Here is an 18,786-nt window from a genome sequence, read left to right as displayed (position 1 = left end):
TAAGCTTGCTAAAACTGCAGCTGGAAGTGGTGCAGGCACTCAGGAGTTTAAACTTAGTGATGACTCTCCTTGGTTCAAAAAAAGCCTAATAAAATGTCACGTGGTCCGTGCGGTTCATACATGATCTTAATATCATAGCGAGTATCTTGCGGCCTTAAAGTTTTCATTAGGAAAAACCTGCTTTTATACAGGAAAAGATCTGGGCCTTAACCTCTCATATGCCGAGATAACAGACACAATAGATTTTACATTGTGTCTGGTCGAGATCCGCGTTCCGGCGTTTAAGGGGTTAAAGGATGTATATTGACCAAATGGGGGATGTCCTTAGAAAAGGTTTAGTACGATCTACTCTGAACAGGCGTGCGTGTATGAAACGATTGATGAATGAGGAGGAAGGAACAGAAGTATGTCGGGATCGAAGCAAATGGAATTCCATAGTCTCTAACCCCGGTGGAAAATAAGCGTGAGTTTATGTAAGTTTGTGTAAGGTTTGGATCATATTGGTTTGAAATAATACTTACCCCTTGTCAGCTTGTGGCGATCTGGCTGCGTCGTGCGCGAGCCAGGCCGCCATCTCGGAGATGCGCTCCAGCTGCCGCAACAAGAACAGCAGCTGGTAGTGGTTCAACTGCAGTCCCGCCAGCCCGCACGTACGGGATACCACCCATATGCGGTCAAAACCCTCCTCGAAGCACATCTGAGGACGAAGTTGCATTTTATTGGTGATATCACAACTTGTTGTCTTATTCATAAGTGCGAGCGAGACAGACAGTCTGTGAGCGCTCGCTTACTCCTTAACAGCTTACGGCCATTTAGACTAAAGTGATACCCAGCGGGGGGTGAAGTAAATCTAGCTCAGCACCGATACGAATTGGAGAGGGGAGGGTGTCTGTTCTATGTACGGTCATGAGTACTAATATGTATACACTGAAACCATGTCACATAAACTTTTTTGTCAAATTAAACCGTAAGTCTCATTAAATGTCAAATATGATAGTGCGACAGGGTTCTAAAGTACATGATATTAGTCATGACTGTTACGTAGTATCATTCTTTATTCTTCTTAAGGAGAGTAGGGAGATCGATGGCATTTGATTTGACTGGATCGTCATTGATGATCTTTTGAAATATTTCTTTACTAGGTTTTTCACTATCAAGCGAAGATCGTCTTAAACCATTTTTGGCGTGACTTATTGTAGATTTGCCGCAAATGGCATTAACTACTAGGCCGGACAAATGGGGATCGCTGAGGGCTCTAACCAGTCTTAAACCAATGCATATATAGCACAAGATATGGTTACCCAGGCGGTGAGCGGCGTGGCGTCGAGCAACGGCGCGGGCTTGTAGTTGGTGGCGCGCGCGCCGCAGAAGTCCGCCCACAGAGGCTCCACGCGGGCGCACCAGATGGACCGGCTCTCGCGCCACAGCATCTCCGCCGACACCGCCGTGCCGCGGTCGATGTCGTCTAGGTCTATAAAAACACAATATAATCTTACGACTATATCCCAATTAGGGTAGTCAGAGATACCCACACCTCATCGAGCTCTCTGTTAGACTGACAGTTGGTGAGCCGGATCGCCGTCTATGGCGGTCGAGCCAACTGTGTAAGTAAAAACTGCACTTAAGATAAATTAACAACTCATTGGTGCAAGTATTGGGTTTCGAACCGGCGATAACGACGAGAATAGAGAGGAAAGTCAATGAATATTCGTATTTACTAGGAAAGTGATTTGAATTCACTCAGTACTATTATTACCACCCTGTATAAATGCTAAAGTAGCCTTGTTTCTTTACGACTGGATGAATTTGGATGGAAATAAGTATCGAAGTGGAATCGAAATCGAAAGACGACATAGATTAGCACCGCGTATTTATTGAAATAATTATTTATCTACAGGTATCGGGGATCATCTATCAGACACTTACTGTCAGCATGCAATATAAACTGCTCGTGTATGGGGTCCAGATCGTCGGCGGTGCATGGGAACTGTCCGCGAGATGGCGCTGATCGACGCAACGCTGATAATATGGCGGCTAAGTCCGCTCTCGTGCCCGCTGTATCTGTAATAATAAGACAAGAATTGGTTAAGCTGGGTCACCTTTTCCACCACCCCGCACTCCAATTCGTATCGGGCGCCGACCTGACCTCCTCTGGGTCTTGTTTTACTCTTAAATGGTCGTAAGTCGGTAAGGAGATACGGAGAGAGCGCGGACTGTATGGACTATGGAATTCCTGCTTTCTGATCTGCTCGATATATGGAGTGGCCAGGGGTGTGGTATGGATAGAAATTAAAAGTAACTATGTTTTTCTTTTTAAATAATATAGGCTCGCATTTGATCGTAATCTCACCTGATGGTAAGTAACGAAGTGGTCTAGGGTGTATCACACTTACCTACCAAATTCCTAGTCACTCTAGCCTTGAAGACTCCCAGATTATAACTAGTTGGAAAAACAGACGACGGAAGACAGTTCCAGTCCTTCCTAAAGGTGCTTTCTGAAGTGCCATTGGTTTTATGGTGTAGCATCATACGCACAACCATAAGGACGCTTGCACTTTAGACGCGTTTTCGTTTCGCGCGCACACTGGTCGCGAGTTGTCACTCTTAGCTTCAGAAACCAGTTTCAGAAGTGACGGCAGTTTATCAAAGTTCTTAGAATTAATACCAAGAGCACGTACAAGTTAGGGTTTATTACACCCAGGTAGGTCTACCTGTCCAACAGGCTAAATGCGTCAAGGTCACGGGTTGTTACTATGGTTACTTCCCACCAACTCGCTCAAGATCGTGGTTTTCATGATTACGACCCGCCGATTTGCTAGTAGACTACACGATCTGATCGGGAAACGGGAGTTGGAGGGGAGTAACCAGGGCAACCGCCGTGACCTTGACGCATCTACCCTGTTGGACAGGTAGATGTAATAAGCCCTAATTTGTACGTGCTCTTGGTTATTATGCAAATATTATAATGGTGTGGACTTACTAGCTCTGGGTGATTCTCGTACGTTGGTGATCGTGGCGCGTGCGGTGCATATGTGGAGCTCTTTTGGTCGGTCGCGTTGCTGAGATATATGTTCAGGTCCCGCTTCTAGAACAATCTGTTAAGACAAATATACGAGTAAATATATAATCATGTACAGAGTAGGTCGTCAACATTAAATATGGCCACACGTTGTATTCTGATACCTTTTTACTCTGATCACTCAATTTTACCAGACAATTCCGTGAATCACCCTACAAAATCTATACCCAATGAGGATCAGTCTCATAGTGGTTTTTATTAATAGTATCTCCATCTGGAATAAAACTAGGGACCTGCAGATTTTGAGTCGAACGCTGATGTTTGACCTAGTCAGATATTTCCGACTAGGTAGGGACCTCATAACCCCCACAAACAGTAGTATGGGAAATCTTTCCCCTAATTTCCGTGTTACATAAGACTACGCCAATTTCCACTTACCACGATCCTGACACACCATTTTCGCTTTTTCCACTCTCATCAAAGACTAAATTTTCGTCTTCTTTCCTCCTATTAATCTTTATTGGATCTGTCAAACTCAAATGATTTTATGTTTTTGACATTAGAATGCGTTCGGAAATTAAAAACAAGTACCAAGAACGCACCTTAGGCATGATGGCTTCAGCCCTGACGTCCATGTAGGCCTCCTGGTCCTGCGCGGCGGCGGAGGCGTGTTGCGCGGCGCGGCCCACGTGCGGCAGGAAGGCCCCCAGCCACACCACGCTGGCCACGTCCACTGACACCCGCACCGGGGACAGCTGCACGTACAGCTTTGGAGAGGGCACTGGGGAAAGGAATAACTCAGTTTAGGGCTAGTTGTAGTCTAATAAGTAATGGTCATTTTGGATCTGAATCACGGTGAGACTAGAATATCCTGTGAGGATATCCTTCGAAGACCATGGAGCATGTATGCACCCATTCATATACCTCGGCCTGACGTGCGTTGATTTTTTGCAGTGGCGCGGATTGTTACGTAACAATACAAAACCTGGAGACCAGGTGATATCTAGGATCTAAACATGAATTCAAACTCATAAAGTCGAATTTAGACCCCGAGCTGGAGTACCAACTCGTGACACTACGATTAAAGCGCGTTTCCTGAACACAGTTATCACGGATTCATGAGAGAAGTAGAGTGATAAAATGTTTCTGAGTCCCGTCAAGTTACCAGGGAAGCAGACGTCTCCAGGGTAGTAGAAGAAGGTGAGTTCAGCATGCAGCAACCCCGCGTCTCCCGGCAGTGTGGCCTTCTCCGCGCTCACCAGCGGCCGCGGCGCCTCGCGGCTCTTACTGCCCGTCGATACCTGTCATAGGGTGATGACTAAATCAATGACACATCACATAAGCTCACAACTATATCCCAATTGGGGTAGGCCGAGGTACACCATCGCAAGATGAACTGAGTCCCCACACCTCAGCGAGCTTTCTGTTAGACCAACGTGATAGGTGGTGAGCAGTATCGCCGTCTATAATGGTCGATCCAACTGTGTTAGTAAACACTGCACTTAAGATAAATTAATAACTCATTGGTGCAAGTCCAATACGAGGCTTGGAACCGGCGCTCCCCGATTGACCACAGCCGATGTATCACAGGACGACACTGACTCTTGATATAGACTTCAATGACAAATTATAAAATTGTAATTTTGAAACAAAAACAATTTCATTTTGCATTTGAAGTGCGTTAGCATATGACGTCATAGTATACGACGTCTGTATATTTTTATACTGATTCCATGTTATTTGTTATGTACCTTGTAAACAGTGAAGTCGTCTATCCTAAGCACGAGACACGTCGTCATCAGTTTGCCCAGTTGTTGGAGAATGCGCGTCCTAGTCGGAGACGCTGCAATATGTAAAATAAAAAACTATAGACTGTGTTGTGAAAGAATACCAAAGCTACCCATCTACTTAAGCTGCATTGGAGGGACAGAGCGTCAGGATTTCTGGCTAATTTTTATAGAAAAACGTTCTCTAGATCGGTAAATCTGCACCGAATATTGTTATGGCTTGGCATAGAAGCCCAGATCTACAACGAAATGAACGAACAAATCACACATTACATTACATTTCATAAGGGTTCAGCCAAAGACGCAATAACCTCATCCCTCTTGACTGGGTCAAAGATAAATTATAAAATGCTAATCTAGAAATAGAAGCCAGTCTAAGATGACCAAACATCAATCTAATTTTACTTTTCGACTTATTTTCGAATTTTATTTACGAATTAAGTAACAATGAGTACGACATTTGACAGCTTCACAGGACAGTATTTCCATACAAAGTCCAAAGAAAACGCTCGTTTTGACGTTGGGTTGTCAAGTAGCCGTATATTCTCGTAAAGTCCATTGTATTTTTAAGTCGGAAGGTTTAATATTCGTTAAAAATCGCCAATCTTTGTTGTTTCTATTTAAGTTTGTAAAACCGAGTCGTGTAGTAATTTACTGAGAGCATTGCGTCAACCCGCAGTGGAGCAGCGTGGTGGACTATGCTCCATGAGACCAGTGCCCAGCAGTTGGAGGTACATACTATTTATGTATGAATATGTTGTGTAGTGGGATGTATTTTAAGCTTTATTACCTTGTGAGGTAATATTATTAGTGGACGGAGCGTTGGAAGCACTGTGTGCGGGCCGATGCGGCACTCCGTTGGATATGCCCTCTTCCGACCGCTCGGGTTGACTAGCCTGTAACAAACAATAAGAATATTTGTTTTAATGCAAATTCAATTCAAAAATGTGTTTTGAACATCATAAGATCCATTTAGGGTTAGTAATAAAAACTTAAATTCTAAGTTAGTTTACAAAATAAGGTGGACGATGTTCGGATTTAAATCCGCGCGCCATCCCAATCAGATGGCACATTAAGGGCGAATCATTTTTAACGACATGTGTTCACCGAATTAAACTTTAGTATTTCATTTTGTGGTTTGAAGTCCAATTTTCCATTTTTATTTAAAAATCCACGATAACGGATATTGTATACTCACATTAACTCTAGTGCTGGGAGTAAGAGGTCGAGGATCCAACGTCTCGAGCAACGTCGCGCAGAACGAAGACAGAGCTTGCGATAACCACTGACTGTGCGGTGTAGCTGCTTCTCTGCAAAAGAATATCAACAACCATTTTCTGTTAACTTTTAGGAAAAGATAATATCCTTTCCAAAAACAGCCAGTGATTGATTTTGGGCGCCAACATTCCGTTTGAATTAAAGTTTCCTAGTTTAGATACAGGAAAATAAACATTTTAGGCTGGGCACCAGATCATCGGTATTGGAGCTTTGTGTTGATTCATATAGAACCGCGTTTTGGGCGCGGGGGCGTTGTTGCTACAACTCATATTAATCCGTAAATATCAACGCTCCGATTCCGCTTAAACCCCTTTTAATGTAGCGTGATTAGATTGGCATATATTTCGTCTCATTCGCGCTAAGCGACATACATAAACTCACGCCTATTTTCCACCAGGGTACGCCTCTGCGTATTGATTAATGTGGAGGAAGCAAGAGGATAGAGATCCTGACATACTTCTCTTGCTTCCTCCACATTCATCAATCCTTTCAACACTATACGTACGTACTACATCATTCTAATTATACTAACAATGTTATAAGATAAAATATAACTGAAATTACATAATAATACAATATTGCTCTCACCTGTATCCTCTCCAATGTCGTCTTTCCCCGGAAGCTTTGTGGTAGGGAAACAAGTCCGCTTGCATGCCGACTAGAGTCACTTGCAACGCGCCGCCGTTGGACAGTGAAGGCTTTTCTGAACGGCCCACTGTTGGGATTGTAACGACATATTATTATAATGAATAAAAATCAGGGCTGGCGGTCTGAAAATGTCAATTGGTGCAGAATCTAATATCGGAAGAACAAAATGGGCGTAGAGGTCAAGAAGGACCTGCGCTTTTGAGATGTATCTAAAAACGACACGTCCGAAAGAACGAAGTGGAAGGTAAATACAAAGAAGGCAGACGCCACCATCCATGGGAATAATAAATGCCAAGGAGAGAAAGAGAAAGAGAGGGCTTTATACTTTTCTCTCTATATTACACATACACCTTCGGATTCAGCGCCTAATTCATTACATTTCTAAACATCACATAACATATAAAATATTTTCTACAATTCAATATAAGAACATCTTTTCACCGTGCGATCCTCGCGCCCTGGAAATCCCTTGGTTTCGCCCCTGATTGTTCACGTCAATCAAACAATGACTTACATCCTGGGTCATCACAGAGATGCAGGTCAATGCGCGGCGCGAGCAGATGGTACGAGGTCTCGCGCACGTCGTGCTTCGCGAACATGCGAGCCAGGATGTCCCGGTCGCCTGTGGACGATCTGCTTTGGATTTGTTCGCGTGGCTCTTCTATCTGTTATGAAGGGGAAAATTAGATTATTGGTTAAACTACGTACTCCGTTTTCAAAAACATTCCATCCTAGGTTTAGGTGTTCTCTAAATCTGATAGTCTCTTAGGCACTTATGTAAATGCTGCATCAAGGACTTGTTGGTGAACGAGTTATTAGACTAATCCGCAATTTGGTTTTCCTGAAATCTTTTAAGACCTTACCAAGTTCTGGTGTTATTATCTTTCTGCCAAAAGGCTCTTGACATGGATTACGACCATGGACTCTATCACTCGCCTTCCTAAGCCTTGGCCCTGATGGCGGCGACACTGGCGTTCATCACGGGCTGCCACGCCTGCGTCTCCAGATGGATCCAACTGGGAATAGCATACAAACACCTGGCTACATCAGTCTCTCACCTTCCTAAGAGCCTTGGCCCTGGTGGCGGCGGCGGTGGCCTTCCTTACAGGCTCTGCTAGCGCGGCGGCGCAGGCTAACGCGGCGCGCAGCTGTCCGTCCGTTAGCGCCCACGCCAGCGGCTCCGGACGGATCGCCAGCCGAGACCCTATCACGGCGCAGTCTGAGGAAATTCACAGGGTTTTAGAGTTCAGTTGGAAAGTGTGCAGCGCGAGTATATAAATACGCTGCTATTGCCGGTGCCAAGCACTCTTCGCTCCCTTTGTTGGCGTTCTTTTATACGAAGGTTGTGTGGCCAAAAACGCCTACGACTTGAATGGATGATTGGGGGTACCAATGACACCGGCTTCGTCAAAGAGTCTGGTTTGAATGTGGTTCTAGAACTGTTCTCAGGAGGATCTATCTATGATAGCGCGACAGCGAAATATTGAAAATCTAAATATTATGTTAACTGTAAACAACACGTGCGGCTAGCAAACAAACAACACCTGCACTTGTTTACGACACACGTGCAAGGTACGGTAGTGGGGACAACCCTTATAAGAAGGCGAGCCGCACGAGTTGTACCATTCTTGTGTCGAACTCCGTACAGAGAACATCCAATAAAAGTAATCCGTGACAGTGAGCCATTGTTTAACTGGCGCTATGCGTCCTCCACAAAGGTCACTGTTACCTTGGGATCAGAGTATAATATTCTTACTCTAACATCAGAAGTGGGATCGTCCTGCTGCCCACCCATTATATTGAAAAAGACGGCCACAAAGGATGAAACTAAGTTTCAAATACTCGTATTATCCTGATAAGATAATAATCGTGGATGGAGTCAGGATCGAGGATAATGGTGCCTACCTGCATTTGAATACTATTGTTACGGTGAGTCGTTTTCATACTGGAACTTTATTGTTATTGACTTCATTGCTGGGTGTATTTTAATTTTTAATAATGAGGAAATTGATTTCAAATTAACTTGGAAAGTACTATTTCTCTTTATTTTAAAACAAAATTGACGAGATATATTCCCGCAATACGTGTCAATCATAATTCAAACCGCGTTTTCAAATCGGTTTTCATCATTGTCAAATCTTGGTATTTTGGTCTAAAAATGTTTTGAATTGGTGCAGACACGCTAACGCTGCGTGGTTTAAGCTGTATTTTCTCACTCCAAGCAATAAAGAAATGAACTTTCGTTAAATTACAACGTGATTTGTAATCTACCGTCATTAATCAAATCTTTATAAACCGATTGAAAGAGTCATGTGAATGTGATAATACACCTAGTTATTTTGTTTCATGTGACCACTGCTACATGACGACGAGTGAATGACAAACGGCGAAGGCGTTACAGCATGGCACACTCTGAGAGTGGCAGCCGTGCCGCGTGTGTGCCGTGTGGTGGTGACTTCGTGGCAGCGTATTGTATACTAAGCTGGCGCTTGATTGCCGATAGCCGCCATTTCTTTTAATAGATTATCAGAATGACCGAACAATCTTCAGAAAGCAAGAAACGTTTCGATTCCAAATGTGCTAAAGTAAAATTATTTCATCCAGGAGACTTTGTGCTTTGTAAAGCAACCCAATGGTCTAATAACAAGCTAGGTCCTAAATATTTAGGGCCATATCAAATTGTAAAAATTATTGGCAATAATCGATACGAAATACAAAGTCTTCGTCCTGGCCAAAAAAAAATACTACAATAGCTCATGAACATCTCAGATTAATACCAAACCTGAATTTAGAATGATCCGTGATAGCAGTTTACAAGAAATAAAAAAAAATGGTTGTAAAGGTCACTTGTCAAAACAAGCCACAAAATAGCCTCTTGAGTTCATCGAATATTTCTGAGACTGGAACTGCTGCTAATCCAAGCAACTAAAGCCTCTGAGTTTGGCAAACGTCCCTTTCACCGTGATGTTGTTGAAACAAGCTATATTTTCGGCCGCTGAGTTTGACAACTGAACCTTCAGCCAGAACAAGCTTATAAAAATTTAAGCCTCTGAGTCTGGCGAAAAGTAAAATCACCAGAAGCAACAACCAACAAATATCAAAAACAAGCCACAAAATAGCCTCTGAGTTCATCGAATATTTCTGAGACTGGAACTGCTGCTAATCCAAGCAACTAAAGCCTCTGAGTTTGGCAAACGTCCCTTTCACCGTGATGTTGTTGAAACAAGCTATATTTTTGGCCGCTGAGTTTGTCTACTGAACTTTCAACCAGAACAAGCTTATAAAATTTAAGCCTCTGAGTCTGGCGAAAAGTAAAAACTATTTGGTTGATTAACATCTTCACCCATTTTAATCCGATCTTTGAACAAATAACGGACTAGGAAACTATTATTTTTTAATTTGTGAGATCGTATCGATGGAACGATATAGACTTACAACTGGGCGTAACAATGCAATTTAAAGAATGAAACGATTATTATTGAATTTGCCAATTGTAAGCTCGTGTCGATGCACCGATATAGACTTACAACAACTGACTTAACAGCACAAATACTTAGTTACAAATTGAATATGCTACTACAGTGAACTAAAAGATACCCTTGTTTCAGAATAAACGCAAGCTCAGAGCACGAGCTGCGTATCAGTATGGCCGTGATAGCGCGACAGCGAAATATTGAAAATCTAAATATTATGTTAACTGTAAACAACACGTGCGGCTAGCAAACAAACAACACCTGCACTTGTTTACGACACACGTGCAAGGTACGGTAGTGGGGACAACCCTTATAAGAAGGCGAGCCGCACGAGTTGTACCATTCTTGTGTCGAACTCCGTACAGAGAACATCCAATAAAAGTAATCCGTGACAGTGAGCCATTGTTTAACTGGCGCTATGCGTCCTCCACAAAGGTCACTGTTACCTTGGGATCAGAGTATAATATTCTTACTCTAACATCTATATATAGTTTGACTTCTAAAAGTAAATTCCAATAAACCTAAGAGCAAACCAGTTCTGCAACGGTTACATTTTGAAATGTTATCGCGTGGTTATCGCACTCTCAACATTGCTCATGTTTTTATTACCGAATCACGAAATGTTTAAATCGCAATTTTTGAAGTAGGTCCATTAGAAATATAATCACCAGAGACATATTGATGAAAAATCGACTTTTCTAAAAAGGGTAATTGATTTATTTATTGCATCAATCAATCTACTCACGTGAACATGCTGAAGATGATATAAAAAACTAGGCTAGTTTCCAACTAGTCAAAATAAGTTACTTTTTACTAAACGTCAAAACACGATATTACTATGGAATTTGTAAAATATAAGCACTGTACAAAATGTACTTATTTTGCGCTAAGTTAAGACTACGCTCTCCAGTCTCCTATTTTTGCTGTGCTTCCAGGGTCCATGATTCTTTTTATAATGGCACCTGCATCTGCATTCTGGAATGGCATAAAGTATGGAATTCAGTAGTGGTAATGGATATTCAGTATGTCACCTGACAATCGCTTCTTGATGACGATGCGGCAGTGTGTGTTGCCGAGTAACAGCCGCAAAGGTTGCAGGTTCGCCGCCGCGGCAGAGTGCGCCTTCGCTTCTATCCGCGCGCTTTGCCATTCCAATTCCTGAAGAGGAAGATCTTTGTTACAACTGAGTACAACCGCAAAATGATATTGGAGCAGTTTTCCTTGAAGTTTCTTTTCCCCGGCTATACAGGTTGTGAGAAGCTGCAGTAGTTATAGCCGGATGCGACGTTCGTTATGTAAAAAATGACGATTTAAAGTGTAACTATGTTACCTACTGAATAAAGATTTAGGTTTAGGTTTTATTTTTGGTTTTTATTGATTTTGAATTGACTTGACAGTTTTTAAACTAGCTCTATCTCTTTCTAGCAGTGATTGTAAGTGAAGGACGGCAGTATAGGTACACAAACAAATAAAAAAAATTTAGTTTAGTAGGTTGGCTGCTAACCCAAAACACCTCCACCAACCGGCAATGCAGTAGCGTGGTGAAGTCCACACTTCAGACTTCGGGAAATATTAGGTGACCTTATAGTCATTTACGTCCCATTACTGGGCATAGACCTGCCCTCAATCAAACGGAGGGAGTAAAATTTCATCACATCACTAATTTAAGAGCCACGCACTTATCGGTGTAGAATTTTCCATGCTACTTTTTAGGGAAAAAAAAGGCTGTTTCCGTCTTGCCTTCCGCCCCGCAGTACTCTGTCTGACGCGAGTGGTAAAATTTATAATTACCTTAAATATCAAAAGTTGTCCTGTATCGGGCGATTTGATCCTAGTCAGTCTTAGGTCTCCCTTTCGACCCTCAGGGGTCCGGGACTCCACAGTCACTCGTGAGATCTGTAATACAAAAAAATGCGCTTTAAAGGACACAGACGCAAGCCTTTGTCCTTGTATATATAATAGTATAACACGGGGATTGGTGACGTTTAAAACAAATCCAAAAAGGTATACTTCAGTATTCAAACACTTCACTCTTTAGAAATTAGAACTGAGACTGAACATTGTGAACATTGCACCTGTGACAAGAAGATTCTTCAATCTAACCCTTTTTATTTTAAATGCCGACCCAAATGTGTTTGTGAGAACTGCACTTAAGATAAATTAATAACTCATTGGTGCAAGTCCGGTACCGGAGTTCGAACCTGCGGCGGAGAAGCCGGTGGACCACAGGACCACATTGACTAGACGAAAAGGTGTCACATACATACCTGAACACTGCTGGTGAAAGCATCACAACTGAAGTCTATTTGCACTTGGTTCACAGCCACTGAGATTCCATCTATCACCTGAAAACAACATTTTCTCCATAAAGATATTTTCTTCTTATCGTGTGGATTGTGAGGTGGAATACCAACCTCATCAACCCTGGTGTCAGGGTTATTACTGATCCGCCAAAGGCCCTCGACATGGCTCATGTAACTACTACATACTTACATCAGTAAGTAGTAATCGAGACCAACGGCGTAACGTGCCTTCCAAAGCACGGATCATCTTACTTTCGGACAATCATGTGATCGGCCTGTAATGTTTTACCAAATTAGGGATCACAAGGTGATTTTTGTGATATGTCCTCACCGGGATTCGAACCCGGGGCCTCCCGATCGTGAGCCCAACTCGCAACCACGGAGGTCGTTCGTTAAAGATATTATGCATGCATTATGAGATTTTGGAACAAAATCGACTTGGAAATTTATAGCTCTACCTACCCATCCTAATAGGATTATGGACTCGTGTTGACTTAAGCATGTATGTAAATGTATGCAAAATTTGTGTTTGCCTTTCACGTTGGCGGTTTGGCTCTAGTGTAAAATGTTGAAGAACAAATCTTTTTGATTTGAAACATTGAAGAAACCTTATATGTTATCAGGAAAGGAAAGGAGAACTAAACATTATTTAAAATGTATACGAATGATGCGTTATACATAGTGTGTTTCCTTAACCTTTGTCATCTATACAGGAACTCCAAATCAATAAAATTTTTAAAAAATGTCCGTCACTAAAAAGGTGCTTTCAAAAACGAAAAATAATTATTGTCTACTTGTGTTTATTAGAACATTTATTTATTGGCGCGTCGGGGGCCATGTTATGGAGCTACGATGGCGCGGACAGACAGACAAATCCATAGACTCACCTTAATAGGAAAGACAAAACTTATTCATAATGGTAATTTCACGTCACAAAGATAACAACACCTTTACCTACGTAATATGGGTAGGATTACTAGAAATTAGAATCATTTATTCAACGTATTTATCATGGAAAAACTTGTTGAAGGTCAATGTAACATTTTTGAATTTACGTCATTTCGCAAGGTGTTATGGCTGAGGAGAAGAAATGACAAGAAACTGCAACAGCAACACATCTTTTAAAAACCAATGAGGATATTCATTACAAGTTATTTAATACTTGTATATAATATAACATACAACCATAAAACCTCGACTACACTCCCCATTGGGGTAGTCAGAGTTAGAGGCCCAAGTAGCAACCGATTGTCTTAAAAGAGAATTGTAGATATCTTGAAGGCAAGTAGACTAAATCAAGCCCTTGTCTTGGATAAGTCTTATATGTCTCCAAGATATCCCTCAAGATATCTTGAAGACACAGTTTAGTAAAAGTGGGCACATACTTTAACTCTTATACAAGACAGACTTAAGACAACGCTAAGTCAGACTTAAACCCTACTTTAGACAATGTTCTTGCGTATTCTAAACTTAGAATTCTTGTAGTATCACTTAATACCAAGAATGTATACTTGAAGATATCTACAATACTTAGTTAAGACTATAGGATTGAATTGCACTGAGTCAATTGTAACTTAACGAAGTAAAACTTCAGGTCATACTTAAAACGATTTTTACTTCACGCGTCTTTATTTTAGAATATAATGGCGAACATTTACATTAACACAAGAAATGAAGTCTGTAAGAAAATGGCGACTAAAATACTAGTTGTTATTTTAACAAAAGGTTATTCCGCCGTTTCACATACAGGAAATTATAAACGCATGATTGTTTCTCGTGTAAAATCGATAGAAAGTGTTAAAAAACAGAAGGGCCTTGAATATACCAGAAAAATAATAATAAAATTTGTATTGATTATTCAGCAAATAAAAAAAATGGTGACATATGGTACAGATAAATTCATTTTCTATTAATACGTGACAGCTGAACGCAGTAATTGTTACTACAACAGAAATATTATATTAATTTACTTCAGTTTTTGACGGTAATATTGTCAAAAAAAATTACTTGTTTTCGTCCCGTAAGTGCAAAATGGCGTTAAGTAATATTTTTCTAAATGAAGTAAGACTTTAGAAACAATTGATTTCGTAAGAATCAGTTTAGAAAAGTAAAGTCAAGTTGCACTTCATCAAGTACTAGTTAAGATAAATTTTACTTCAATTGTCTAGGAGTATACCCACTTAAGACAAAAAGTATTTAGTGAATTCCTACTTAAAACTCTTATATCTAAAGTTATCCTCTATTTTGATTTAGTGAAGTATTGTCGTAAAATCATGTTTGTTTATTTTGTGCCAGAATTAGCTATGTAACAAGTAACAATTAAAATCGAACGAGCTTTTAAAACGTATGGAAAGTATGTTTGTTTAAGAGGTAAGTTTTTCGACTCGTGGAAGATAAACAATATTGTTATGCTAAGTTCTTACTTGGATAGGAATGTGATTTACTTAATTGTTTAATATTTATCAGAAATGGAACTAACAAACATAAACTCAATTTGCTAATGAGTCTCCGCGCATACATTCTCATAGGTTACCTACATGGTTCGCTGACGCAAAGTAGGTACGATCACCGCGCTTCTAATTGCCAACGGAAACAATGTGATTATTGTAAAAATTTACGAGTGTCCGTTGAATATTGTATATACGAAGAACCCTTGCAATTTGATTAACGTCGTGTGTGTGCGCGGTAGTTTCTAATCCCACCAAAAACATTATTGTTAATAAAGGCGGCCAAATTCCCGATGACTTTTATCAAGCTAAAAACATATTGGAATCGAATCTAATGCTCACTTTAAATGCATTTAACCATACACAAAACTTAAAATATATTTATGATTGTGAATAAAGCTTAGTTAAAAATAGGTACATTTTTAAAATTATTAAAAGAAATAATGAAATGAAAGAAGAAAGAAAAGTATCTAGACACGCGGTAGCGTGTCAAGCCAAGTTCAAGAAATAGAACTGGCGAGCCGCACCGTGTGTAATATTACACGAACCATCTGGAGCCACTTTTGACCCCCTCATAAATCAAAAACTATATCACATAAACGTATCAAATTTGGCTCATTTATTGAGACTTGCAACATACATATGTGTTCTAAATTTCATAAGCTTATCTCAAACGGTTATTTAGATATTAATATCCAAAAATCCTCATTTTTATCATTGACTGACTGACCTATAGATCAAAACTCTAACCCAGTTGCAGATGACCTAGAAAGTTAAAATTTGGTATGCAGATAGGTAATTAGATGAATACAAAGGAAAAAAAAACTAGCAACTTTTAAATAATTAGATTCTATTATGAACGCTTAACATAAATACCTAATTAGTGCCTGTACCTAACTATAGATGTAAGAATCAGTAAGTAATCAAAACTCATGACAGCCGGTCTTTTTGTGGTAGGTATGTAGATTAACTTAACATAACATATCACGCCTATATGCCCTATCGGGGTAGGCAGAGCACTAAGTGATCATGGAACCACTTGATGCCACATTCGACAAGTACTATTAGGGTAGGTAAGCAAGTTGGAACATGTGTTTAGCGGTGATAGGTTGTCAGCTTTTCGCCCATGATACAACACAACTCTCATCCATTTTACTGGCATATATTTTTTTTAACTTAACGTGAATCTTAAACAAGTTTAATAGGTATTCAAATGTTTTATTTTTATAAAGTCGACTTTTAGTTTTGAATTTGTCCTTTTAAAAGGACCCACGCGTTACGAGGATATGTACTTACCTACAAAAAGTAATGATATCCAATCAAAAACATAAATGTGAAATGAGAGCCAAGTTCAATATTATCGTTAGCAAAGTTTTTTAGTTTTACAAACAAACTCAATTTGCTAACGAGTCACCGCGCATACATTCTCATAGGTACATGGTTCGCTGACGCAAAGTTGGTACGATCACCGCGCTTCTAATTGCCAACGGATACAATGTGATTTTTGTAAAAATTAACGAGTATCCGTTGAATATTGTATACACGAAGAACCCTTGCAATTTGATTAACGACGTGCGTGTGCACGGTAGTTTCTAGTTCCACCAAAAACATTATTGTTAAAAATGGCGACCAAGTTCCCGATGACTTTATCAAGCTAAAAAAATATTGGAAGCGAATCTAATGCCCACTTTAAATGCATTTTACCATATACAAAACTTAAAATAGATATGTTTATGATTGTCAATGAAACTTTGTTAAAAATAGGTATATTTTTAAAATTATTAAAAGAAAGAATGAAAGAAGAAAGAAAAGTATTTATTTATTATTAGACTAATAGGTACCTACTTTTAAATTTGAACTTAGCAGGTTTTTAATATAAAACTCGATTTTTCATGGTGTAGTGTTGCCGTGCGCTTAGACTAGGTTAGACTAGTTTAATCATTTTTGAGAAGATTTGTGCGAGACGTAGGTACCTGGGCCGCCACACGCTGGTTCGGAATTGAAAAACAGGAACTTACGACTTTTTTGACAAAATTGAATGATTGTGTTATACTAATCGATAGAAAAAATTGATAGCAATGAAGAAGATATCGCATCGCTAACAAAAACAGTAGGATGTGCATTATCACAGGTTAATTTTCTGTATTTAATTTTCTGCATTCGAAAACCACCAGATCTTTTTATTTTTTGAACTTCGTCCATCTTTCTGCTTGCTTCTATTTCGATTTTATCGTCCAGTGAATAGACTTTTCTTATGTTTTACTTATTGTAGTCAAAAACGAATAAAACAGTCTTGTATAAGAGCAACAAATAATCTTAACTAATCTAATCTCAAAGCTTAGTATTAAAATTGCCTTAAGTATATCTAGGCAATTCATTTTTTACTTTACAAGACTAAACTGATACTTCAGTAAATCAATTTAGTATTAAGTGAGCCTTCAAATAATCTGAGTAAAGTAAAAATATACTTTTAGACTTAACAGTAGGCTGAGATAAGACTAAATAGTTTTGAGAATACTTAACTTGGTTTTGTGTATTCTAAATTATCTAAAGTAGGATTTGTTGAAAACTATATAGTATTAAAGAAGGAAAAGAATTTATGAAGTCCTAATAAGTCCTATTTGATTTGGATAAATCTCACTTTAGCTAAAGTTTAGACATATATGACTTAATCACAATTCTTGTTTGCTACTTGGGGGTACATCCATCGCAAGATGAACTAAAAGATTTCTGTTAGACCAAAACGTGATAGTTGGTGAGCCTTCATATTATTACAATAATAAATACTCCCACGAACATTGGCTACAAAATAAACAGTAAACAAAATATCCAACGCGCGATAACCACTTGTGTAAATATCCAGCAATCCACGATAAACTGGCTCACTATATTGGTTGATAAACACATCATTCCTTTACTTGAACTCAACTCCTTTGATGGTATTTTTTAAACCTTATGGTAGTACTAACTACCTAAGTAAGTAATAACGGTTAAATCAGCAAAGCTAACACGCGCAATGTGATTATCGATCGATTCAATGAATTTTGTCAGAATCGATAAGTTTATTTTTTCCCCAACATGCGTGCCACGTGAGTTTATTCGTATTACGACAGAACGACATCACTTATTTGGGTTCACATATTAGCACTAATAGACAAAACGATATAATTATAATGTCATAATCGATAAAAAGACCGTGACAAAATTTTATCACACATTTTAGCCCTACTGGTATTGTAATAGGCTACTTGACAACCTAGTCAAATGAGATACTTTTTACGAAACGTCAAAACGAAAGTTTTCTTTGGAGTTTGTATGGAAATACTGTCCTGTGACGTCATCAATAAAAGCTGTCAAATGTCGTACTCATTAATACTTTATTCATAAATGAAATTCGAAGATAATTCAAAAAGAAAAATGAGATTGTTTTTTGAGCATCTTAGACTGGCTTCTTTTTTTAGATTAACATTCTAGAATTTATCTTTGACCCAGTCAAATACCCTATTGGCAGCCCTAAGACGTCACACACACAGTTGCACGTGTTGATAACGTCAATGTGTAGTGTCTGTGTAAAACGAGGTTGAATGTATGAAGTGTCCGGCTTTCCCGGTAGGATGGTGTAGGCTAGAAATAGAATAGGGTTCGAAAGTGGGTATATAATTTTGCTCGCGACTGTACTGTATGTGTGTATGTTACCTTGTGTATGTAGCTGTACTTGCCCGGGATGGGCATGGCGCTTGCGGCGGTGGGGTTCACGGGCCGCGGCTCCTGGCACACCTCCAGCGCTATGTGCACCTCGTCCAGGTTCTGGAACAAACCAAATCAAATCAA

The 18,786-nt window shown here is 39.7% G+C and overlaps 1 protein-coding gene across 1 annotated transcript in view; it reads right to left on the bottom strand.

Moving 5' to 3' along the window:
* Window positions 1–18,786, bottom strand: part of LOC126375415 (UHRF1-binding protein 1-like) — a 45,510-nt gene that overhangs the window by 19,017 nt on the left and 7,707 nt on the right. The window contains exons 3-18 of the mRNA XM_050022326.1: window positions 18,652–18,762; window positions 12,473–12,550; window positions 11,997–12,101; window positions 11,237–11,363; window positions 7,791–7,951; window positions 7,247–7,397; window positions 6,673–6,799; window positions 6,005–6,116; window positions 5,597–5,702; window positions 4,771–4,862; window positions 4,185–4,320; window positions 3,622–3,800; window positions 2,981–3,095; window positions 1,927–2,061; window positions 1,302–1,471; window positions 522–697 (exon numbers count right to left, since the gene is read on the bottom strand). Coding sequence (XP_049878283.1) covers window positions 522–697; window positions 1,302–1,471; window positions 1,927–2,061; window positions 2,981–3,095; window positions 3,622–3,800; window positions 4,185–4,320; window positions 4,771–4,862; window positions 5,597–5,702; window positions 6,005–6,116; window positions 6,673–6,799; window positions 7,247–7,397; window positions 7,791–7,951; window positions 11,237–11,363; window positions 11,997–12,101; window positions 12,473–12,550; window positions 18,652–18,762 — 2,081 coding nt within the window. The remainder of the gene's footprint in view (window positions 1–521; window positions 698–1,301; window positions 1,472–1,926; window positions 2,062–2,980; window positions 3,096–3,621; window positions 3,801–4,184; window positions 4,321–4,770; window positions 4,863–5,596; window positions 5,703–6,004; window positions 6,117–6,672; window positions 6,800–7,246; window positions 7,398–7,790; window positions 7,952–11,236; window positions 11,364–11,996; window positions 12,102–12,472; window positions 12,551–18,651; window positions 18,763–18,786) is intronic.

Source organism: Pectinophora gossypiella, chromosome 19 (genome assembly GCF_024362695.1).
Source record: "Pectinophora gossypiella chromosome 19, ilPecGoss1.1, whole genome shotgun sequence".
Classification (NCBI taxonomy): domain Eukaryota; kingdom Metazoa; phylum Arthropoda; class Insecta; order Lepidoptera; family Gelechiidae; genus Pectinophora; species Pectinophora gossypiella.
Note: the sequence above shows the minus strand (reverse complement) of the source record. Positions and strands in the feature narration are given on the sequence as shown.